This window comes from Tupaia chinensis, unplaced genomic scaffold (genome assembly GCF_000334495.1).
Source record: "Tupaia chinensis unplaced genomic scaffold, TupChi_1.0 Scaffold000627_1, whole genome shotgun sequence".
Lineage (NCBI taxonomy): Eukaryota > Metazoa > Chordata > Mammalia > Scandentia > Tupaiidae > Tupaia > Tupaia belangeri.
Window position 1 is genome coordinate 5,953,625 of NW_006160147.1, and position 24,591 is coordinate 5,978,215.

General features: G+C 39.5%; 2 protein-coding genes across 6 annotated transcripts in view; both read left to right on the plus strand.

Moving 5' to 3' along the window:
• The window catches only part of CR1 (complement C3b/C4b receptor 1 (Knops blood group)), a 78,126-nt gene extending 75,417 nt beyond the window's left edge, over positions 1-2,709 (plus strand). For all 4 annotated transcript variants that reach the window (XM_027776095.1, XM_027776097.1, XM_027776098.1 and 1 more), the window contains one exon: positions 2,279-2,709. In XM_027776095.1, coding sequence (XP_027631896.1) covers positions 2,279-2,333 — 55 coding nt within the window. In that variant the 3' untranslated portion in view covers positions 2,334-2,709. The remainder of the gene's footprint in view (positions 1-2,278) is intronic.
• Positions 2,710-10,948: 8,239 nt separating this feature from the next.
• The window catches only part of CD46 (CD46 molecule), a 44,872-nt gene continuing 31,229 nt past the window's right edge, over positions 10,949-24,591 (plus strand). The window contains exons 1-3 of one of the 2 annotated variants that reach the window (XM_006159310.3): positions 10,949-11,129; positions 18,161-18,349; positions 18,639-18,741. In XM_006159310.3, coding sequence (XP_006159372.1) covers positions 11,009-11,129; positions 18,161-18,349; positions 18,639-18,741 — 413 coding nt within the window. In that variant the 5' untranslated portion in view covers positions 10,949-11,008. Of the gene's footprint in view, positions 11,130-18,160; positions 18,350-18,638; positions 18,742-20,733; positions 20,917-21,205; positions 21,309-24,591 lie in introns of those variants that run through there. The other variant, XM_014591861.2, reaches the window with a different exon arrangement.

Below are 24,591 nucleotides of genomic sequence, written 5' to 3' on the forward strand. Positions count from 1 at the left end.
ATGGTTAGCATACCAAGGGCACACTAAATATGTGATAAAAATAGCATGCTTCTTGGACCGGCAGGTGGCATGGTGGTTAGCTACATCAGACTCCCACATGGCCAACTGTGGTTCAAGACCCAGACCTGGCAGCTTGCTTTCTCACTTTCTCTCTCTCTGTGTGTGTGTGTGTGTGTGTGTGTGTGTGTGGTCAAATTAAAAATAATAATACTCAAATTAAAATTAAATAAATAATTCTTTTTAAAAAATGTCATGGCTTCCTAGGAGAGTTTCTTTTCCACCCACATTATCCAAATAGTTCAGTGGGAAAATAGCATTATTTTGATATTAACACAAATTCATATATAAGAGAGCAAAAGACAAGGAATACAGGATATTTTAAGATAAAATAAGACAGAGTATATCGTGCTTTCAGAAATGCTTTAAGTTATGCCTTCAAGGTGGTTGAGTGAAGCATTCATTTTGGGGTGCTTAATGGAAAATGTGTGCAAAACTGACTAGAGGCCAGCTATGTTGCCTTGTTACTATAATTAGAATAATAGCAGGCTGTGAGGGCAACAGTTGTTTTTACAAGAGTTCATTTGTAAAATATTTCACAAGAGCACGTAAAATATCATTTGACTCATTCCTGCCAGGTTACCTGTCTAAGAAAACACTTTTGCTCCTTTCTTTCTTTCTAAATTTCATTAATTCAACTCAGAATTTGCTCACCCAAGGAACTCTCCCAAATGACGTCAGTCCAAAATGATGTCTCTCTTTGACACACACACCAAACTCACAACTGACTCTACTATGTTTAAAATAAACGATTTTATGTAAGCGTTCTACATGCTCATTCTTGAAAACAGAAAATACAGAAAAATATAAAATATATAAAAATTACCTTGCAATAACCTCCACCCAGTTAAGTGTTCTTAAGCTTCTTTGCATATTATTTTACATTTGCAGGGTTCTACCTTCAGACTGTGATGGCACAATATTGAATCCTGCTTTTTTTTTTCTTTTTATCAAACGACAAATTTCTCCCATCATTAAAATAATATAAATACCTCATAGTATTTGACATTTCATAGTAATTTTTTTCTATTAATTTTACAGTATTTGTTCACTTGTTCATTTATTCTTCAAATAGTCATTTTAATGTAACACACGTCATTTCTGTGGTGTGTTTTCTTTCCTATACATATGTGTGCTTTCTTTCCCATGCTAAATTATTAACGTCTTGTGACTATAGACCATTTTTTAAGATTTTCTCAAAATATCCGAGTATAATCAAATAATTATTATTCAGTAAGTACCTGAGAATAAATATGTCAAGACTTTATCTTTAACTTTTTGGAAACACCTTTTTATATTAAAGTACACCTCAAAGAGCATACACTGACTGTTGATTATCTTTTTAATATAAAGGTAGGGAGTCCTTAATATATTTATCTCAGATTTTTTTTTTTAAGATTGGAATTTTGATTTCAGATTTCTACAGAAGCAAAGTTAATCATTGGTGGCAACTCACGGTAGGCAAGGAGTGAGGTAGAGTCTGTACCAAGTCCAGTGCGCCAGGGACAGGTATGGGGCAGAATGGGTGATCCAGGTAAAGAGGCAGACTTCAAAGGCCCTGTGAGACTGTTGGGAGGAACTGCAGGTAACAGTACTGGTGGTGCTGGAAAGTCTTGTAAGATACAAAGAGAACAATGAGGAGGAATCTGGTGGCTGTCACGCTGGGCTCAGGTGATCTGGTGGGCCTCATGGGGGGCCTGTTCAGTGTTGAAAGGACAGTATTTCTGGCCTGAAGAGGTGAGGCTCCTGCATGACCAGGGAAGCATTCTATATCTTGTGCCAAGTGTTCTACCCTAGCTCATTCCTGCAATAACAGGAGGAGGGGTGCTTTGGAAGATGAACCCCCTCCAAACTACCAGCTCCTGCCACTCCATAGTTTGGCAGAGACTGGAGGAAATGTTTTCGTGCATGTGTGTGCTATGAGTGACCTGTATGTTTTCTGCAATGAGGCTTTATTTATTCAGTTCTTCAACTCTAACAACAATTTTTCTTTGACAAAAGAAGGTCAAGTTACTCATTAATCCCTCTCTTATTACTCAGCATCTCAATTTATGCCAGACTTTCTTTTGCCTAACACAGCAACCCAAACAAAGAGCAATAAACATTTCCAATGCATTTGTCATTTATATGTACACAACATCGTGATTGCCAGCGTATCAATTCTGGGTAGTTCAGTTATTGACCATACTGTTATCTAAATTAAAATATCCTGTTATTTCAGGATATTTTATAGTACTCAACAAAGTACTATACAACTGGAGAACTCTTCGAATTAAGTGTTGTTTGGAAAGGAGCCGATTCATTTCAACAGAGTAAGATCTGCAGCTCCAAGTCTTTGAAGTGACCTCGCAGAGATGCAAACATGCACACTTGAAGATGCTGAAGCTTTTCGAAGTATCTGGCAAAGCTCTCTGCTCTGATTTCACATTACTATCATCCCTTTACCCTCTTTCCTGTGCTGAAAGCAACATTATCTAGTCGGAGGAAAGACTGCACTTAGGATATAAGAAATAGTTACTTAAGAAAGGAAGAGTTGCCTAGGGTTGCTGATTTACAAGTATGCCATTTTTCTTTCTTCTTTTAAAATGTGTATAACATGGAACGGGCTCATTAAGGAAGTTATGAAAAATAAATGAGTCATAAATAATTATACTACCTGGTGATAATCACTATTAAAATTTGAATTTATTTTCTGCCAATCTTTTTTGCATATGTGTTCCCTTATATACACACATCTTTCTTTCTTAAGTAGATCTTTTTATTTATTTTATAGACAGAACTTCTTTTGAACCTACTGGAGAAAGTAATATGCCATATTTTCTTTCTCTAAAGGAGAAAAATAATTTCTGTTTACAAAAAAAGACATCAGGGAATCAGCAGTTAGCGTAATGGCTATGTCGCTGGACTCCCACGTAGTCGACCGCGGTTCGTGTCCCGGACCCGGTGGCTTAAAACTCACGCCGGGCGCATGTGCGTGTGTGCCCAAGATCCCGAGAGGAGAATGGAGGAGAAGGGATTGCGGTGTGACCATCCCCCCTGGGGGGTGATTTCTCGCTTTCTGTCTCTATGTCTCTCTCTGTCTGTCTGGCGAGCGCACACGCCCTACAGTGAAAATCTCTCCCCCCCCCAAAAAAAAGACATCAAATGGTTGGTGGAAGAAAATACAAAATAATTCAAGAGAAATAACTGGAAAAAAATTAAGTTTTCCTTTTTTTTAGAGAGAGATTTTTGCTGTAGGGTGTATGCACTCTGTGGAGAGACAGAGAGATGTAGAGAGACAGAAAGCAAGAAATCACCCCAAAGGGGGATGGCCATACTGTAATCTCTTCTCTTCCATTCTCCTCTCAGGATTTTGGGCACACATACATACACATGCCCCCAGTATAAGTTTTAAGCTGCTGGATCTAGGACTCAAACCGTGGTTGACTACATGGGAGTCCAGTGACGTAACCATTACACCATCTTCTGGTCCCAAGTTTTTACACATTTAAACACCAAACCTCAATACCTCTACTCCCCCCAAAAAACAATGAGCAATACAGGCAAACAACATGCAGCTATATAATCAAGAAAGAAAGGCAAGTAGCTGCAGATATATATAAGAATACTCAACAATAGGTCTTTGGCTTAGTTGGGTCTTTAGCAAATCTCTATTATTTGGGGGGATTTTGAAGAAGTAATTTTAAAAAGAGGATTGACTAGAAACTAAATGCTTGAGAATTGGCCCTTCTTAGAAGTAAAATTCTCCATCATAAGAAAAAAAAACTGTGTTCTTTGTTTTATTTTGTCTTCTAGAATGGAATAAGTCAGTAAGCAGAGTACCTGATGTCTGTGACTTTTTCATTGCAAGCAACTCGTGGAATTTTTCCTCTATTACAACAGTTATTATGAGCAAAACTATATATGCCAGCTATGGGCGATAAAATATATGGTCTAACTTGTATTTTTAAGCAATTCTGTTAACCTCTGGCTTCACATGGTTTTCATCTGAAAAGAAAGTGCTGGAACAATAACTCTGTAAAGTTATTCCTAGTGCTAACATTCTAACTTCGTTGCTGTTTTACTAAACTTCGGTCTGAGATGTAAGTTAAAGCCTATGACATTTAAGAGAATTTTTTGGCTCTACCATGAATTATAGTGAGAAAAGAATATAAAAGACTGCTTTATTAATCTAATTTTAGAATATAGAGTGTAACATATTTACCTTTCAAAGCTTACAAAAGCCAAGAGGGAGAGGCTGGCAAGTGGCATGGTAGTTAAGGCGCTGGACTCCCACACGGCTGCCACAGTTTGAGTCCCGAACCTTGTAGCCTGCTTTCTCACTTTCTCTCTCTCTGTGGCAAATTATAAAACTAATAATGATGAATAAGATTAGATAAAATAATTCTTAAAAAAAAAAAAAGCCCAGAGGAAACCAAATGAAGTACATTCCTTCTGAGCAATCCCTCACTTTCTGTACCCAATTGTCTTCAGAATCCTTGTGCTGGGTGTGAAAAAGCACAGGTATGCTCTGGCTGGTAACAGCAAAGAGAAGCAGACACAGCTAAACACAAAGGTTACTTGCTGGAAGGTGCTTACCACATGCAAATAGAGGCCCATTCAGGCTGCTGCACCCACTTCTGAAAAGCATAAGCAAATATACTAATTTAGGAGGCAAAGAATAAGCCAGCATCTAATTTTAAAGGAAAAGTTGTCCACTGTTTAATGGTATCCCTGTACTCCAGCCTCCACTCAGCCGCCATTATAAAGCCTTAAAGGAGATCTACACATAGTTCTAAACACAAACATATCAAAATCTTTCCCTTTATTGGCAGTTTGATAAAGTTTTTTTGATGAACTGGAAGAACTTCTAGGGTTTAATATCCTACTTCATTCCAAACTGTGATTTAGGGAAAAAAAAAAAAAAAAAGCTTATTTATTTACTGAGCGAGAGAAGCACTCTCAACAGGTTTTCACACTGTGAACCTTCCTACCAGCCCTTCAGGCAGCCAGCATCTCAGGCACATGTACCTTCAAGCATATAAAAGTTGACTTGGGAACTGAACCCTGACACAGCTTCCGGTGTCATGGAGCACTGTGCTACTGCCTCACACTGCAGCAAGGCCAAGTTTTGACTCTAGAGTTCTGTCAAGGTTACAGGAAGTTCACTGACAACACTCCACTTTGAGCCCAGTCATTAAAATGATCTCAAGTAAGATTGCAATGTCTGATTTTAGACAGTTTCTATACAGGGCCAGCTCTGTGGTGGAGCAGTACTGCACTGCTCAAGAGAAGCTTAAGGGCTAACAAGTGGCATGGTGGTTAGGGTGCTGGACTCCCACATGGTGAACCATGGTTTGAGTCCTGGACCTGGTGACTTGCTTTCTTACTTTCCCTCTGTTTCTGATCAAATTTTAAAATAAATGTATTTTAAAAAATGAATTGATTTAATAAATTAATTATTTTAAATAAATTTTTTTTAAAAAAAGAGAGAATCTGGATTCCACATAGCAACTCCAATTTGAATACCCAGCCTGGTCAGCCTGAAACATGCCAGGGATACATACAAATGCCCCAAATCCAATGGGCTATAATGGCACGAAGCAGTCAGACCTTGAGATGGTTAATGTATAAATACCAGAGTGAGAAAACACAGAACACCGTGCTCATTCTGTTCTGAAAATAGGAACACGTGACCACATCAGCTGGATATAGAGGTCGGTGTGTTCCCTAACTGTCTGGCATTCTTCCTGCTATCTCAGCAGCTGCAAAAACTTGAATAAATGCTTATTGCCCCTCTGGTACCTGCTTACTTAATAAATATAAGGAGAACCAGCCAGTCTGGGCCTCACTTCTCTGAGACTGCGAGCCCCCTGGCCTCCCTATTAAAGATCATTGCTTGGAGGAGAAGACTGAGTCCACCATGAGAGCTGAGATCTAGTGCTTTGAGGGAATAAATGAAGATGTTCTGCTGAGAAGTCACCCTGGTTGAGCCCTTTCTATCTTTCTCTCTGTCTTGCTCTGTCTGTTTCTGTCTCTGTCTTTTCATTTTTAAAAAATTTTTCAGTTTTTAAGGTAAAGTATTTTCTTGGCTCTGAAATCCTCCTTTATCTTGGTAATAATGCCCTCCCCTTACCTTTTCCCATTTAAGAAAGGAAAAAAAGGTCAGGTCAGAAGAAGACTGAGTCCACCGTTAGAGCTGAGATCTAGTGCATTCCACGCAGTTTTCAATTTTTGCTTTTTAAAATAAATAAACAATTTTTGGTTTTGGGGTTTTTTTCTATTTTTTTTTCTTTCTCTCTTTTTCTATTTCCTTATCCTTTTTCTTTTATTGCATAACTTTGCCGCTCAGCCTCCATGCAGTCAGAGTCTAGACTGATCTAAGTGAAAAGTAGCCAAGTATCCAAATACTATTAGGGTCAACATATTCCTCAATTCCCACTGTATCTGCAACACAAAGGGAAAATAATGGAAAGGCAAAGAGTTTGCAGACCACCTCTTCCTGTGTGCCTCTGATCACTCATATTGAACTTCTAGAAGTTAGGAAGAAGCAACCCATTAGGTGACTATAAATCACCTAGAGACAGAAGAAATATGAGAAACCAAGAAAATACCTCTTCCCCAAGGGAAAAGAATAACTTCTCTTCATCCACAGAAAGTACAATGGAACTCGCAGAAATGCCTGGTAAGGAATTTAGAGTATTCATAGTAACAAAGCTAACACAGATGGAAAAGAAGAGAAAAGAACTCCAGAAGAAAAGAGCTGATGAGTTCCAGAGATGAGGAAGTTCTTGGAAGAGCTGAAAGAGGAAATACATAACATAAAAGAGAATCAAATGGAACTGTTGGAGATGAAGGCTATAACACAGGAAGTCAAAACCTCCCTTGAAAGTATTAAAAGCAGACTGGTTCATACAGAAAATCAAATCTCAGATGTAGAAACAGACTCAGTAGACTAGTAAAATCCACCACAAAGACTGAGAAAATAGCCCAAAATAACGAGAATAATGTATGAGAAATAGTAGATACCATTAAACATCCAAATATCTGGATAATCGGTATCCCAGAAGGTGAAGAGACTAATAAGGGCATTGATTATTACATGAAATCCTGGAAGAAAACTTTCAAACCTAGAGAGACATTCAAAGATCCAGACCCAAGAAACACAAAGGACTCCAAATAGAATTAACCCAAGATCTTCTCCAAGGCATATCATAGCCAGATCGACCAAAACCACAAAGACAAGATACTAAGATCCCAAGAGAGAAGCATCAACTTACCTACAAAGGAATCCCATCAGGCTAACAGCAAACCTCTCATCAGAAACAATGCGAGCAAGGAAAGAATGGGAAAAAATACTCAAAGTGTTGAGTGAAAAACAATTTCAACCGAGAATACTATACCTGGCAAGATTATCCTTCATATGGGAAGAAAAGACAAGAACATTCTCAGAAAAAAGCTGAAAGAATTTACCAACACCAGACCAGCTCTCCAAGAAGTTCTGAAGGGAGTGCTGTCTCAGGAAAACTAAAGTCAGACACATAGAAATTAGAGTTCAAAAACAACTAAGAAAATGGCCAGTTTAATGGTAGGGACAAGTCCAGAGTTGAACATCATCTTTCAGAATTTAAATGGAAAGACTGGACCACAACAGAAGATAAAGTACACAAGTTTGAACTGGTGACATAGAATTTTATGACTTTTGACTAAAACATTGCTGATCTTCTTCTATGCTTTGTTTTCCCAAGTTGAGGATTTTTGTCTTCTCTTGAGTTGTGGACAGGCCCATGTACCTATTGTTCGAACAGAATTCTAACCAGTTTCCTGGCTTTAAGTCTTAAGCAAAGTTCTCTTAACGTTTCTTGATTTTGATTTATTAAAGCTAAGCTAAAACTGCCTTTCTTGAAATAAAAAAAAATTATTAAAAAATACTGTGTTATGACCACAGTAAGCTATATAGCCTCAGATAGGTGCTACTTCATAGTTTATTCATTTTACTCACAGAGTTTCATGCCTAAAGTCAATGTGTTCACAGTTATGTATATATTAGCTGAACTCGCTATTGAAAGTATTTCAATTAATTAAGACATTTTGTGAATCAATCAAATGTGGGAAAAAAATTTTAAAAAGGAATGGAAAGCAACTGCCGATACCAGAGACAGTGTGGGAGAAGGGTGGGAAACGGCAGAGGGTTAGAAATAGCGGAGAAAAAAATATACATATACAAGAAACAAGAAATGGAAAATTATTTGTTCATGATAACATGTATGATTAAGCTACTTTACAGTGTGTTGTGGTTGGGAAATCACATATTATATGCTATGATGATGTTCAATGAAAGAATGTAAAATAAATAAATTTTTTAAAAGAATCATTGCTTGTTGGGACCAACAGGTGGTATAATGGTTATGTCACTGGACTCCCACATGGCTAACTGAGGCTCCAGTCCCAGAATTGAAACTCGTGCTGAGCACTTGTGTGTGTGTGCTCAAAATCCTGAGAAGAAAGTGGAGGAGAAGGGATTGTGGCATGGGCATGCCCCCTCAGGTTATGTGTTGGGGGGTGATTTCTCACTTTCTGTCTCTGTCTCTCTGGGGAGTGCATGTGCATGTGCATGTGCCCTATAGCAAAAATCTCTCTTTAAAAAAATCGCTAGTCTCGTGTGTTTTATCTTGCTTGCCTTTCCATGGATCCTACATTTAGGTCATGCTGGACAAGGTGCTCTAAGCCTGAAGAAAAGAGATTACAGTGGGACCAGACTCTGTGGAGGGTATTTCTCTTTCTGTTTCACAAATAAGTGCTGACATTGAGCCACAGAATATTGTTCTATATCATTCTTTCACAACTATAAGCATTCACCTTATTTTTCTGGAGATTTTTTTTTTTCTTTCCGGTGCGTGCACTTGCCAGACAGACAGAGACACAGAGACAGAAAGCGAGAAATCACCCCCCAGGGGGGATGGCCACACCACAATCCCTTCTCCATTCTCCTCTCAGGATCTTGAGCACGCACGCACACGCTCCCGGCGTGAGTTTTAAGCTACCGGGTCCAGGACACGAACTGCGGTCGACTACATGGGAGTCCAGCGACATAGCCATTACGATAACTGCTGGTCCCAGCATTCACCTTTTTCAAGTTTCCTGTTTATTCTCTCCTTAGTTATACCTCCTTTAATTGCCATCATGGAATGCCTAAATTTTATAATTTGAGATACGAAGGTGTTTCTATACTAGCTGCACATTAGTGCCTTGTAAACCCTGCACATGCATTTAAATTTTTTTCTTGTTCTGACAGGAAGAGGAAATTCCATGGTTGGGCGAACCTATGGAGTCTTCAGTCCATCCCAGACATAGTGTTGTATTAAATACATAGGGTCTTTAAAAAGTTCATAGACAATATGCATTATGAAAACACTATGATGGATTTCAAGGTTGTTTTTTTTTTTTTGCACTCATACTTTAGTTCACTTTTCTATCAACTTTTTGAGGTCCCCTCATATATATAAACTCACAATTCCAGAAGACTCATTTGAGATTTATGTGGTAAGCCTTCATTTTCTATCCTCTCACATCCTGACTCTGTATAATACAGGTTCAATCCCTATCATTCAATGAACATCATAGCCCTTGATATATAAGAAGAATGTTTAACATTTTTACCTTATTTTTAATAACATAGGGTCAATGTAGAAAGCTTGGGAAACTAAAAAGCACAAAGAAAATGAAATATTAATAATCCTATCAATTACTGATAAATTTGGTGTATTTCCTAGTCTCTTTTTATGTATATCAATATGGTACTTTCATTTTAATAAAAGAAATGCCAAAGGGCACGTAAGACTTTTAAAATACTGAAAAGTTATGTTAAAAACTGAAAGTACAGATCCTTCCAACATTTTCACTCATATTGGTTCCTATTTTGAAACTTTGCAATAGAAAAAAAATGTCAACTCTTTGGTTCTTTGAATGTCATGTTACTTTTCCTTTCCAGTCAAGGTTTACCCACAACTCTAGAAATCACCCTTGCTCATTTTTAATTGTCCAGCATTATTGAAGAGATTGTTTAATCGGAAAAGTTCTCTCTCTTCTCCATTTTACCTACTTAATTTGTACCCATTTCCGATACTATAAAATTAATTGCTTCTAGGAATCTGGCACATAACACACCCTTGTCCTAACATTTTTTTCATGCGTGTATGTTTCCTCTTCAGTAAAACATTTTTGAATGTTGAGTTGCTCTAGTGCAAGGACCCCAAAGAGTCCCAGTATGCTAATAACGGTGTTGTTTAGTCATTTATATTCTCCTGGGTCTCCTCTCAAGGGAGAAGCTGTAAGAGCAAATTACAGTAGAAGTCCGGAGTGCAGTGGCCAACTTTGGGATTTTGAAACCAGCACACCACGAGATAATTCAGTACATTTAAGCAAGAAAAACCCAAGTATTGACCCTAATGATGTTTGACTAATGCCAAGCATCCAGTTAGCACAGAACAGGTGCTCCAGGGGAGGAAATGCCCGCGTACACCCCTGAGATCTGCTAGCCCACGGTGACCCGCCACCTGGGGTCTGGGTCTCTATTTTTAGGTCAGCGTGCTTTATTCTTCAATCTAGAGCTCGCAGAACACAAACACACACACACATACTCACACACACATACACACACACACATCCAGGAGGTGCGCACAACCTCGGAGGAAACTGGTTGGCTAGACTCCAGTCAGGGCCGTGCCCCATCTTCTACAGGTTCCAACCGGCTGCGAACCCGAGTCGAAGCCCCGCCTTACAGCCCGCCGATTGGCCCCATCCAGCCCAGCCCCTCTGGCAGCTTCCGCCCCCGCGCAGCCTAGGCCACGCCCACCTGCCGTGAGGCTCTGGACACTGTGAGTTTGGGGATTGTTGCGTCTGTTAACCAGACTCAAAAGGGACTCTCCTCAGTGGGCTCTCAGTTTCTTCGCGCATCTCGGGGAAAAAAAAAATGACGGCGTCCTTCGCGCCGTGCGTGCCCCTTCCAGGTCGCTGCGAGAGTCCCATTTCTTCCCGGTGCTTGTTTGGGATCCTTGTGGGATCCCTGGTGTTCCTGCTGTCTGCCTCCTCCGGTAGGACCCTGGCGAGTGTGTGCGCGCCAGCGGCGAGGATGGACCCTTGCTCGGTCGGTGGGGCAGGAGGCATGGGGCTGACTGACCTGGGGCAGAAGTAGAGAAATAGCGTGGCCTGGCTTTTCCTCCGAAGGATACAGTGCAAGGATGCAGGGCTATGTGTACGTGACGAGGACCTGGGGGACCATGCAGTGTCCGAGGGGAGCTTGCTTGGTGGTCGACATCGTGCAGTGCCAGGGGCGGTTGGTGTGGCTGGTGTTGGCCCAGGGCCTAGCTGTGTCCTAGCAAAAACTTGCAGCGGGTGTCCGGATGGGGAATGGCGAGCGCGGAATCGGAGCTCCAGGTGAGCACCTGCTCAGGATGCCCAGGTGCGTGGGGGTGTTGCTAGGGCCCGTGCTGTGCGTTGATGTTGCCCTGTGTCCCCTGGGTGGGGTGGTGTCTTGGTACATGTGGGGTTTGTAGGATCTCGGCAGTACCTGCGGCCCGGGTGGGAAGGGCCGGGGAAGTACCAGCCAGTTGTTTCTCAGAGTGCGCTCTGCTGTGGCCTGCCCCACCACCAAGCAAAGCGCAGTTTGCTTTGCAGGGAGTGAGCACAGGCTGGGGCTGGGGAGGGCACGTGTGCTGTTTGTCGGGGTGACAGTAGGCTCTTGGTGCTGGCGCCTGAGTTTAGAGGGATGTGAGGGGCACGCCAAGATTTTTGTACCTTCAGGAAACAGTTTCCTGTTTGGTCTTGGTTTACAAGTGGCTGGTTTTTGTTTTCTTTTTGACCATGGAGTCATCTTCATGTTTCCAACCAATAGACAGTATCCGACTCTATCACCTAATAATGGTTGGGTATATTTTAGGGGAGATCTGAAGGAACCTAAAAAACATTGGCAGCCAAACTTAGTGAGAAATTAGTATCCTAAGAAAACTCTAAATAAAGTCAGTCTGGCTTTTCTCTATAGCTCATAAACTAAAGCGAAAGACTCATCCCATTAAGTTAATTTTATATTTCACTGAATAGAATAAGTATTTGTTAAAAATATGTGCTACAAAATACACCCTTATTGTATAAAGCTTCAAACTTACACAAAGGCCAAGTATTTTTCATGTTTTGGTTTATTTCCCTCTGTCCTTACCTGCACTTCGTGTGTTCAGTGGTATTTAGGATCCTATTACCTCTAAGGTTTGGTTTGTATACTGCATTTCTCTCCTTAGCAGCATTCGCTCAACAGATACTTGCCTTCTAGGTCTCAGGTCTTTTTTTTTTCTCCTCTCGGGATCTTGGGCACGCACACACATGTGCCCGGCGTGAGTTTAAGCCACCAGGTCCAGGACTCGAACCACGGTCGACTACGTGGGAGTTCAGTGACATAGCCATTATGCTAACTGCTGGTCCCTAGGTCCCAGGTCTTGTGCTGGTCCTGAGGACACACTGGTAGGCAATAACAAACCACTGTGTTTTCCTGATCCTTATTTCTTTATTTGTTTACATACAGATACACGCATGAATGCTAACAGGGGCTTTGTTTTGCTTACTGTTATATCCCGCCTTACTTGTAATCACCCTTCTGAAACCCTCTTTTGTTCTACAGCTTTCTCCATTAGACAGAGATCTTGTTGTCTGTCTTGTCACATTTCAGGTCCCAAATACTCTTTTTTAATTTTTCCTATCGATATCTATATATATTTTTTTTTTGAGAGGTTTATGCTATAGGTTGCGTTCGCTCGCCAGACAGGCAGAGAGAGACAGAGAGACAGAAAGTGAGAAATCACCCCCCAGGGGGGATGGCCATGCCACAATCCCTTCTCCTCCATTCTCCTCTCGGGATCTTGGGCACGCACGCACATGTGCCTGGCGTCAGTTTAAGCTGCTGGGTCTGGGACTTGAACCACGGTCGACTACATGGGAGTCCAACGACATAGCCATTACACTAACTGCTGGTCCCAGCCTATCGATATTTTTGTATATTGTTAAAAACTAGAAAATTAAATATGATGTTTGACCAGAGCTTACAGCCAGTAAAACTACCTCCTGCTTCCAGAAGGGAAGTTCTCAAAAGAGTCAGGGTTAGGATGCCCCTCCTGTGGTGCTAGGGTGGGGCAGCTGAGGATCAGAAAGGATCTGTCTTTCCCTGTTCTCATTGACCCTCCAAGGCTCCCAGTCTTCCAGTTCTTGCTTCTTACAAGTACTAAAAAGTTCATTTTGAACGGGATTATGGGAGTAGGGAACAGTGTTGATGAGACAACAAAAGTCATTTTTTTTAAAAAAAGAATAATGTCAGACTCAGCTTAGAACTAGAAGTGAAAGAAGACCATGAAAGCTATTTGTAAAAGAGGAAAATAGATAAGTAAAATAAATAGGGTGAACACGGAAAGTAAAGAGACTAATAGTCCCACTATGTGTATGTGCCTGATGTGTATCAGGTTGATTTGAGAGCCTAATGTGCTGTCAATCATGTGGCCTCCAGCACTGCAGATCAATACACTACCACGTCATTACAGTACATTCGTCATCGTTTTGTTTTACAACCTTGACAGTCTGATTACCAGGGTTTTTTTTTGGACAGCTAATATAAGGGACATACTGTGCTAAGTGTTGTGGTCACAGGAATGAATGGAGTTAGCCATGTTAACTATTAAACACAAAAGCAAAAGTGACCACCCTTAGGCTTCACTGTGTTGAGATAGTGGGACACATCCCAAGTGGAGCAGTGTGGAAAGACAATTGAATATGCAGACTTGGCATCCCTGCTCATAATCTAGGATGACAAAAGGGATTTGGGAGGTAGCTGGTAATCCGTGATTTTAAAAAGTCATGGGAGTGTATGTAGTAACACAGGAACCTGCAGAGTGGAATAACAAGAGGTCCTCAAGTAGCACGGTTAGAGGCATCACATTATCCCATCAGGCTGAGAGGGAAGAGTGGCCAGAAGACAGCTGAAAAGCAGGGGGGGGTGTTCTCCTGGTGGCCAAGGAGAAACATCTCTTTAGGCAGAAGAGTGTGAGGAAGGAGTGGCCAATATCTCCTGATGTTACTGGAGATATTAAAACTATCGAAGAAGAACCTGTTAGGATGATTTAACAAGTGATTTTTGTGGACCTAGAGATAAGTGGGAAGTGAGAGATAAAATTGATGGATATAGATGTCAGAGTCTGCATCTTAAGGGAGCAAAGAAGATGTCAAAATAGGTCATGTGGACAGGAGCAAGATGATCATGTGGAAAAGGAACAAGGTGGTCAGGTTTCATGGCAGTTCCAGTTGTGGTCAGACACCATGAATTGTTACTGGTCCCAATCTGTGAAGGGGTGTGGATGTGTGGATACTTCAGATGGTTAGTTTTCTTTTTGTTAAGTGTTTCTGTATTTATTTCTTCCATGAGAGATACAGATAGACACACAGAGAGACAGGCATCTCCAACAGGGTCCTCACATCATGATTCACTCCCAGCCCAGATAACGGGTGGGCAGACTCATGCACCCCAACATATACGGAGAGGCCCAAAGATGAGAACTAGAAACCTACCACATAGGTCCAGCTGCATTAATGTTATGCCAGTCTTGCCCTCAGAAGGTTAATTTTGCAAGCAGGTGTGTCAAGAAGGTATCAGTGAATCCAGTTTAGTGAATCCAGTGTAGAGAGCTAATTCACTTTCTTGAAACTTCCCTGGAACTTTGGAGAATTTCCTGCATGCACCCTTTTTAAAAAATCATTTTAAACTATGGGGCCAGCAGAAGGCATAGTGGTTAAGGTTTTGGACTCCCACATGGCCAATCATGGTTTGAGTCCTGGACCTGGTAGTTTGTTTTCTCATTCTCCCCTCCCCTCTCTCTGTCTCTCTCTGATGAACACATGTGCCCTAAAACAAATTTTAAAAAATTGGGGCAAGCAGGTGGCATGGTAGTTAAGGGCACTGGACTCCCACATGGCCGACTGCAGTTCAAGTCCTACACCTGACGGCTCGCTTTCTCACTTTCCCTCTCTCTCTCTCTCCCTCTTGCTCTCACTTTGCCTCTCTGATTATATAGAGTTAAATAATTCTTAAAAAAAATAAAGCATAAAAATTAAAATTCTAACTATGAAAAAGTGTGATATTATACTTCATTATTATACTGTATAAAGCTTGTGATCCCGAGGCTGCCAAACTAGCAATTTAAAACTCCGTACATTGTTGAAAGTATGTCTTTCTTGATGAGAGAGAAGACTAGTTGACCAGACCATCATCTGATTGATATTTCTTTTTCTGTACAGAGCACTATATATGAAAGTTGAGTTAGGAATCCTCTCTTCTCAGTTTCTGAGATAGAATGCATAAAACAAAGGATAATTTAAAGGAATCATTTTATCACGGGCATGCTGTGACTTGAATTCTGTCTTGGTTCCAGGACATCCTAGAACCATTTTCTGTATTTACATATAGGACAAAATTATGTCCTTCTAGTCTTTTCTTCTGTCTAAATGGAAAATGAAAATGTCTGACTTAAGCCATTTAATAAAGTTAGCATTAGCAATAAAAGTGAACTCTATACAAATTCTTTTTTTAAGCGATGCTTTTGATGACTAGGGCTTTCTGTTTGCTTTTGCTTTTGTTTTGTTTTAGGCAGTTAACCAAACTGAGGGACATTCAGATACCTAGGTCAGCACAGAGAAAATGTTGAACACATCTTTCCAGTAGGTGGATGGGAGGACATGATGTAAATAAAATGCCAGACAGTATATATGCATCGAGTTTTAGAATTGATAATATGACATGAAAGCAAAGTAACGCTTTACTTATTTGGAGTTCTCTTAACCAGTCTCTTAATCTGAAGGATGACTGAGATCCTGGCAGTAAGAAAGAAAAAGCTCCCCGGAGATCAAAATAGATATATTTCTTTAGTTCCTTCCCTTACAGGAGCGGCCTTGTATCCTTTTTAGCTGTTTAGGCCTTTTTTTTTTTTTTTTTTTGAGAGGTTTTTTTGTTATTTTATTTTATTTATTTATTTATTTATTTATTTATTTATTTATTTATTTATTTTTGCTTAAGGGTGTGTGCCCTTGCCAGAGAGACAGAGACAGTAAAGAGGGAAAGTGAGAAATCACCCTCCCCCCCGCCCCAGGGAGGCTGCCCACACCACAATCCCTTCTCTTCCATTTTCTTCCTGGGATCTTGGGCATGCACACATGCCCAACATGATTTTGAAGCCACTGGGTCTAGGACTTATCCATGATCGGCCACGTGGGAATCCAGCGATGTAACCACTGTGCCATCTGCTGGTCCCAGCTGTTTAGGCCTTACTTGATGTGTCCATCATCTTATTTTACATCATTTTTCTAGCTGATTTGTTTGGTTTACAAGTCCACAAAGCGAGGAGTTGCTGAAATATAAGTGATACCACTCTAAGGAGAAAAAGATAGTGTAAAGAAGCAGAAGTAAAAATTCTAAAAGAACAGCAATTAGTAGCGTTCCTGTAGGAATATAATAATAAAAATAGCCCAATGTCCACCTCAGGATGTTCTTGGATGGTGTGATGCAGTGATCAGTGAAGGAAGATTAAATCGTGTTTACTGTTCAAGAAAGGAAAAAAGTCATGAAGCACTATGCAAAGTAGAGAATTCTTATAGTTAAATGCACTTATTCACTTGTAAGATGCTCAGTTCACTCATGTCAAATAAATGAAGTCTTATCTTTTGAAATACTTTAGTCTAGATTTATTTTGGCCCTTGAAATCCATAATACTTATTTAGTAACCACTTCTTACCGTAGCATTTCTTTATCACCCACTGAGTATAGAGTGTAGTAGGAAAGGAAAGAAAACATGGTCCCTCTACCTCAAGAAACGTGCCTTCTAAAAAGAAATGGAGCCTAGAATGACAAGCTGTTAGAAGTTTTTTGGAAGTCATGTGGACAGAGGATTATGTACTACTGAAGACTTAGAGGAGAGAGTAGTTTTGAGATGAATTTAGGAAAAAGTGGGAAAAGATGCATAGGTATGTATGTTTTTTTTTAATCATCCTACATCTTTACAGCTCACAACATGGTTTTTCCCAGCACGTATGAGGTACATGTTAGTCAGGTCAAAGATTTTACCATATATGTCACCATCAACAGCTAACGGAAAATGCAAATCGAAATCTCAGTGAGATACTACTTAACCCCAGTCAGAATGGCTATAGTTTTTTTTTTGTTGTTTTTTTGTTTTTTGTTTTTTTAAATGACAAATGCTAGTGAGGCTGTGGTAAAAAGTGTACCCTCCTACACTGTTGGTGATAATGTACGTAAGTCCAGTCGCTGTGGAGGACAATGTGGAGGTTCCTCAGAAACTTACAAATAGAGGTAGGTATCTAACCAAATGTAGGAAAACACTCAGGAAAACACTTTCATGCCTATGTGTATTTTTCAAGACCAAAAAGAGTGCTATTGTCTTTTCAATTTACTGTTGAATGAAAATGCAGTTTATGGAGCAGCAGGTGGACATGGTGGTTAAGGCACTGGACTCTAACAGTGATTCGAGTCCAGGACCTTAGTTTGCTTTCTCCTTTTCTCTCTCTCTCTCTCTGTCCCTCTCTGGTGAATTAAAGAAAAAAAAAAAACCAATGATGATGATGATAACAAATAAAATTAAATAATTCTTTTTTTAAAAATTGCCATTTATTTCCAAACAATCCAAAAGCTAATAGGATGTTATTTAAAGCAAGCAAGGTGGACCAGCAGGTGGCATGTTGGTTAAGGGCACTGGACTCCCACATGGCTGACCATGGTTCCAGATCTGGTGGCTTGCCTTCTCAATTTCTTTCTCTCTCTTTCACTCTGTCCCTCTCTGGTCAAATTAAAATAAATAAATAAAGTTCAATAAAATAATTCTTTAAAAATATAAAATAAAATAAAGCAAACCAGGCATATTCCTCCACTACTACTGTTACTTGGGTAAAAGCATGGAACAATCATTTAAATCTTGCCAAAGACCTTTCCATCTTTTTCTGTACTACAGGCAGTCAGATCACAGTACTTGGGTGCTGAAAGTAACATTAATGGTTTATGACCGTGTTTTTATTCTCTTATCCCTAGATGCCTGTGGTCCACCACCACTATATCTAGCTATGGAGACTATTGAGAAACCTAAATCCAATTATTCAGTTGGCGAAAAAGTACAGTATCGGTGTAAACCACAGTACTTCTACATACCTAAACGGATCATGACTACTGTTTGCCTGGAAAATAACTCATGGTCTCTTGTCTTCGACTATAATTGTTTCTGTAAGTTAACAATTTTTTTTTCCTTATTCTAACCATGATCACACATTTTAGGACACATATTCTACTACTGCAATAATCATTTTCTCATGTGAAACTTAGTTCTAGATAACAATGTATTTTTTCATGCTTTGAGAAATCTCCAGGGCATCTTTTTCTTGGCCTTATAATGGGTAAATGAAGAAACTAATATTCTTGTATATATAAAAGAGCAACATAGAATTTTGATTTTGGCTAAAGCCTGTTTTAAAACTGGATTAACAGAACAAATTTCAAAATTATCTTCTTTTAGCAAAAGCGTGCTCATATCTACTACGTCCCGCAAATGGTGGATTAACCTACGACAATGATGATGTAGGGTATAAATCTAATGCTCACTTTTCTTGTAAAAAGGGGTAAGTAAGTGACTCCTTGAAGGAAATAAGGTAAATGTTACTAATATTATTTTGTTTTGCTCCTTTCTTAAGCATTCATATCAACTTGATTTAATTCTGCTTTCTGTGTGACAAGTTATGTTTCTAGTTAAACACCTCAGGCATTTTATGGAGACAGGAAAGATGTGTAATAAATAGAACTTGAAATTAAAGGAAGCAATATAGCATAATGCTTGCTATGTCTAGTAGTAGGCATTAAAAATGTTGTAATCAGGAGCCAGCAGGTGGTGTGGTGGTTAAGGGCTCTGGATTCCCACATGGCCAACCACGGTTCAAGTCCTGGACCTGGTGGCTTGCTTTCTCACTCTTTCTCTCTCTCTCACTGTCCTCCTTTGGTCAAATTAAACTAAATGAATAAATAAACAAATATATAACATTAAATAAAATAATTCTTTTTAAAAAAAAAAAAAAGAATGTTATGATCATGGTGACTTTACCCTTCACAACCAAATGCAGTCTACTTAAAACTACCAACTCTTGGGGCCAGCAGGTGGCATAGTGGTTAAGACACTGGATTTCCACTTGGCTGACCGAGATTCAAATTCTGGACCTGGAGGCTTGAAACATGCTGGGCATATGTGCATGTGTGCCCAAAATCCTGAGAGGAGAATGGAGGGAAAATCCTGAGAGGAGAATGGAGGAAAAAAGATTATGGCATGGCCATCCACCCAGGGGATGATTTAGGGAAAGAAAACATGGTCCCTCTACCTCAAGAAACGTGCCTTCTAAAAAGAAATGGAGCCTAGAATGACAAGCTGTTAGAAGTTTTTTGGAAGTCATGTGGACAGAGGATTATGTACTACTGAAGACTTAGAGGAGAGAGTAGTTTTGAGATGAATTTAGGAAAAAGTGGGAAAAGATGCATAGGTATGTATGTTTTTTTTTAATCATCCTACATCTTTACAGCTCACAACATGGTTTTTCCCAGCACGTATGAGGTACATGTTAGTCAGGTCAAAGATTTTACCATATATGTCACCATCAACAGCTAACGGAAAATGCAAATCGAAATCTCAGTGAGATACTACTTAACCCCAGTCAGAATGGCTATAGTTTTTTTTTTGTTGTTTTTTTTTGTTTTTTGTTTTTTTAAATGACAAATGCTAGTGAGGCTGTGGTAAAAAGTGTACCCTCCTACACTGTTGGTGATAATGTACGTAAGTCCAGTCGCTGTGGAGGACAATGTGGAGGTTCCTCAGAAACTTACAAATAGAGGTAGGTATCTAACCAAATGTAGGAAAACACTCAGGAAAACACTTTCATGCCTATGTGTATTTTTCAAGACCAAAAAGAGTGCTATTGTCTTTTCAATTTACTGTTGAATGAAAATGCAGTTTATGGAGCAGCAGGTGGACATGGTGGTTAAGGCACTGGACTCTAACAGTGATTCGAGTCCAGGACCTTAGTTTGCTTTCTCCTTTTCTCTCTCTCTCTCTCTGTCCCTCTCTGGTGAATTAAAGAAAAAAAAAAAACCAATGATGATGATGATAACAAATAAAATTAAATAATTCTTTTTTTAAAAATTGCCATTTATTTCCAAACAATCCAAAAGCTAATAGGATGTTATTTAAAGCAAGCAAGGTGGACCAGCAGGTGGCATGTTGGTTAAGGGCACTGGACTCCCACATGGCTGACCATGGTTCCAGATCTGGTGGCTTGCCTTCTCAATTTCTTTCTCTCTCTTTCACTCTGTCCCTCTCTGGTCAAATTAAAATAAATAAATAAAGTTCAATAAAATAATTCTTTAAAAATATAAAATAAAATAAAGCAAACCAGGCATATTCCTCCACTACTACTGTTACTTGGGTAAAAGCATGGAACAATCATTTAAATCTTGCCAAAGACCTTTCCATCTTTTTCTGTACTACAGGCAGTCAGATCACAGTACTTGGGTGCTGAAAGTAACATTAATGCTTTATGACCGTGTTTTTATTCTCTTATCCCTAGATGCCTGTGGTCCACCACCACTATATCTAGCTATGGAGACTATTGAGAAACCTAAATCCAATTATTCAGTTGGCGAAAAAGTACAGTATCGGTGTAAACCACAGTACTTCTACATACCTAAACGGATCATGACTACTGTTTGCCTGGAAAATAACTCATGGTCTCTTGTCTTCGACTATAATTGTTTCTGTAAGTTAACAATTTTTTTTTCCTTATTCTAACCATGATCACACATTTTAGGACACATATTCTACTACTGCAATAATCATTTTCTCATGTGAAACTTAGTTCTAGATAACAATGTATTTTTTCATGCTTTGAGAAATCTCCAGGGCATCTTTTTCTTGGCCTTATAATGGGTAAATGAAGAAACTAATATTCTTGTATATATAAAAGAGCAACATAGAATTTTGATTTTGGCTAAAGCCTGTTTTAAAACTGGATTAACAGAACAAATTTCAAAATTATCTTCTTTTAGCAAAAGCGTGCTCATATCTACTACGTCCCGCAAATGGTGGATTAACCTACGACAATGATGATGTAGGGTATAAATCTAATGCTCACTTTTCTTGTAAAAAGGGGTAAGTAAGTGACTCCTTGAAGGAAATAAGGTAAATGTTACTAATATTATTTTGTTTTGCTCCTTTCTTAAGCATTCATATCAACTTGATTTAATTCTGCTTTCTGTGTGACAAGTTATGTTTCTAGTTAAACACCTCAGGCATTTTATGGAGACAGGAAAGATGTGTAATAAATAGAACTTGAAATTAAAGGAAGCAATATAGCATAATGCTTGCTATGTCTAGTAGTAGGCATTAAAAATGTTGTAATCAGGAGCCAGCAGGTGGTGTGGTGGTTAAGGGCTCTGGATTCCCACATGGCCAACCACGGTTCAAGTCCTGGACCTGGTGGCTTGCTTTCTCACTCTTTCTCTCTCTCTCACTGTCCTCCTTTGGTCAAATTAAACTAAATGAATAAATAAACAAATATATAACATTAAATAAAATAATTCTTTTTAAAAAAAAAAAAAAGAATGTTATGATCATGGTGACTTTACCCTTCACAACCAAATGCAGTCTACTTAAAACTACCAACTCTTGGGGCCAGCAGGTGGCATAGTGGTTAAGACACTGGATTTCCACTTGGCTGACCGAGATTCAAATTCTGGACCTGGAGGCTTGAAACATGCTGGGCATATGTGCATGTGTGCCCAAAATCCTGAGAGGAGAATGGAGGGAAAATCCTGAGAGGAGAATGGAGGAAAAAAGATTATGGCATGGCCATCCACCCAGGGGATGATTTCTTGCCTTCTGTCTGTTTCTCTCTCTATTATGCATACACAACCTATAGCAAAAATCTCTCTCTCTCTCTCTCTCTCTCTCACACACACACACACACATATACACACACATATACACATAAAACTGTCAATTCTGACAATTGAAGTAGGGCTCATCGAAATGGGAGGTAGATTGCCAATCAAAGATAGTCTTGTATCTAGAAACGCTGTAAGACCTCAATTGACCTGCTTAGCCTTCATCATCATGTTGATCAAGATCTCTCCACTGAAAAACTTTACTCCTGAGACGGCAACACAGAAGTGAAGCATCTCCAACAGAGGCACTGAGAACTTAGTAGTACCCTTTGTTCTATAGCACTATTTTAAAAAATTCATTTAATGAGAGAGAGAGAGAGCCCACTCGTAAATTAGGTATCCTTGGCAGGATCCCATGCATCACAACCCTCCCACCTCAGAATTTCACCACCGTGCCTGGTCTACTCAGGTTGGTCTGGAACCAAACATGGGCCTCCCATGTGACCCCGTCCCCTGCATAGATGCCCCACAGCTGGAGTCAGCTCTGCTGAGCCTGGAGGGCTCTTTTAATAGGTATATACTGGGGATACTGGGTATTTATGAAAAATGTGCATTTAGAGAGTAAATGTAACACACTAAAATATGGAAAAAATAAAGGAGCCTTTTGCAAACATCAACTGTGAATATGTACAGGTGGTTTCTCTGATCATTTTTAACATAAGCAAACCATTGAAACATTCAGTCAACAATTACACAGAGAGAACTTGCTAGGTACATTGAGGGAACTTTATGTCCAAAAGTTTAAGACATAAACTTCTTCCAAAGAAATTGTAGGTTTTTGAGGAACACAATATATACAGAGAGCGATCCAAGCAAGATAGCGAATGATAAGTGCCAAATGAGTAGAATTATTTACAATAATTACAAAATCCAGAGGAAGGAGTGATTCCTGCAGATTTAAATCATCAAGGAAGACGTCATTGAGTAAGGAGTATTCCCGAGCTGCTCCTAGAAAGATCTGCTGATTTAAATAATATTAAGGGCCAACCAGTGATGTAGTGGTCAATGCAGCTGGATCCCACATGGCCGACTACATGGTTCAAACCCCAGACCTGATAACATGAAAAATCATGCCAGGTAGTATGTGCATTCCCAAAATCCTGAGAGGAGAATGGAGGGGAAAGGATTACAGTGTGACCATTCTCCCTGGGTGGCACTGGGATGTGGGGCTTTCTCTTTCTCTCTCCCCTCTCTCTCTAGCAAGTACATACACCCTATTGCAAACTAAAAGAAGAAGAAGAAGAAGAAGAAGAAGAAGAAGAAGAAGAAGAAGAAGAAGAAGAAGAAGAGCTAACTCATCTAATACTCCAAAGAACCCCCCATGAGGTCGGTACTGTTATCGATGAGGAAAACTGAGCAAGAGGACTCAGTCATTCAAATGGAGCAGAGTGGCCTACACAAAGGCACAAAAATAAGTCTGATGTGACTGTGGGAGACAGCAAAGGGGACAGACTAAGCAGCCCAGCAGACTTATTTAGACATCTTTGTTCATGGCCAATGTATGTTCAAATGAAGAAACTTTCTGTCTGAATAAACTGCACCTTCAGTTATCAGTTCCATTACACATCATGTAAGAAACCTCTCTTTCAAGTTACTACGGTATAGAAAAACCACCAACTAAAATAATGTGCATCTCATTAACCATTAAAGAAAACAATTAGAAACTAGCCATTTTGGGGGAACAGAAATCAAGACTTCCCACTGATAATTTGGCCTCCAGCACACAAAACTCGCATGGTAGGAAGACCCCTTCCAGGCCTCCTGTCTCTGTACCTGTCTTTGTCTCTCTCTACCTCTGTCTCGGTCTCTGTCCCCTCTTTTTTTTTTAAATTTTTGCTTTTTAGAATTTTGCGTGGCACACAATGCATCACGCGGTTTTTCAATTTTTGTTTTTTTACTAAAATTTTTTAAAAATATTAATTTTTTAAGTTGTATTGAGAAGTTTTATCTTTGTTTTTTTTTCTTCTCTTTTTCTGTTTCTTTTTTTTTCTTTGCTGTTGTTGCTGTTGTTTCTCTCTTTCTGTTTTCTTTTCTGCACGCTCCTCAATGCTCAGATTGAACTTCCAAGTTTGGGAAGAAACTGACCATCAACCAGATGACTAGAAATCACTGCAGGGCCACAAGAAATATGGGAAAGCAGGAAAATACCTCTCCTCCAAAGGAAAAGGATAACTCGTCTTCATCCACACACAGTTCAAGGGAATTCATGGAAATGTCTGATAAAGAATTCAGAACATTCATAATGGAAAAACTAACAGAGATGGAAGAGAAGAGAGACAATGAACTGCTGAAGAGGAAGGAGAAAGAAGTTGTAGAGTTCCAGGAGGTGAGGAAATTCATGCAAGATCTAAAAGAGGAATTTCACACTTTACAAAAGAATCAGATGGAACTGTTAGAGATGAAAGCTATAATACAGGAAGTCAAAATCTCCCTTGAAAGTATTAAAAAGCAGACTAGATCATACAGAAAATAGAATCTCAGATGTAGAA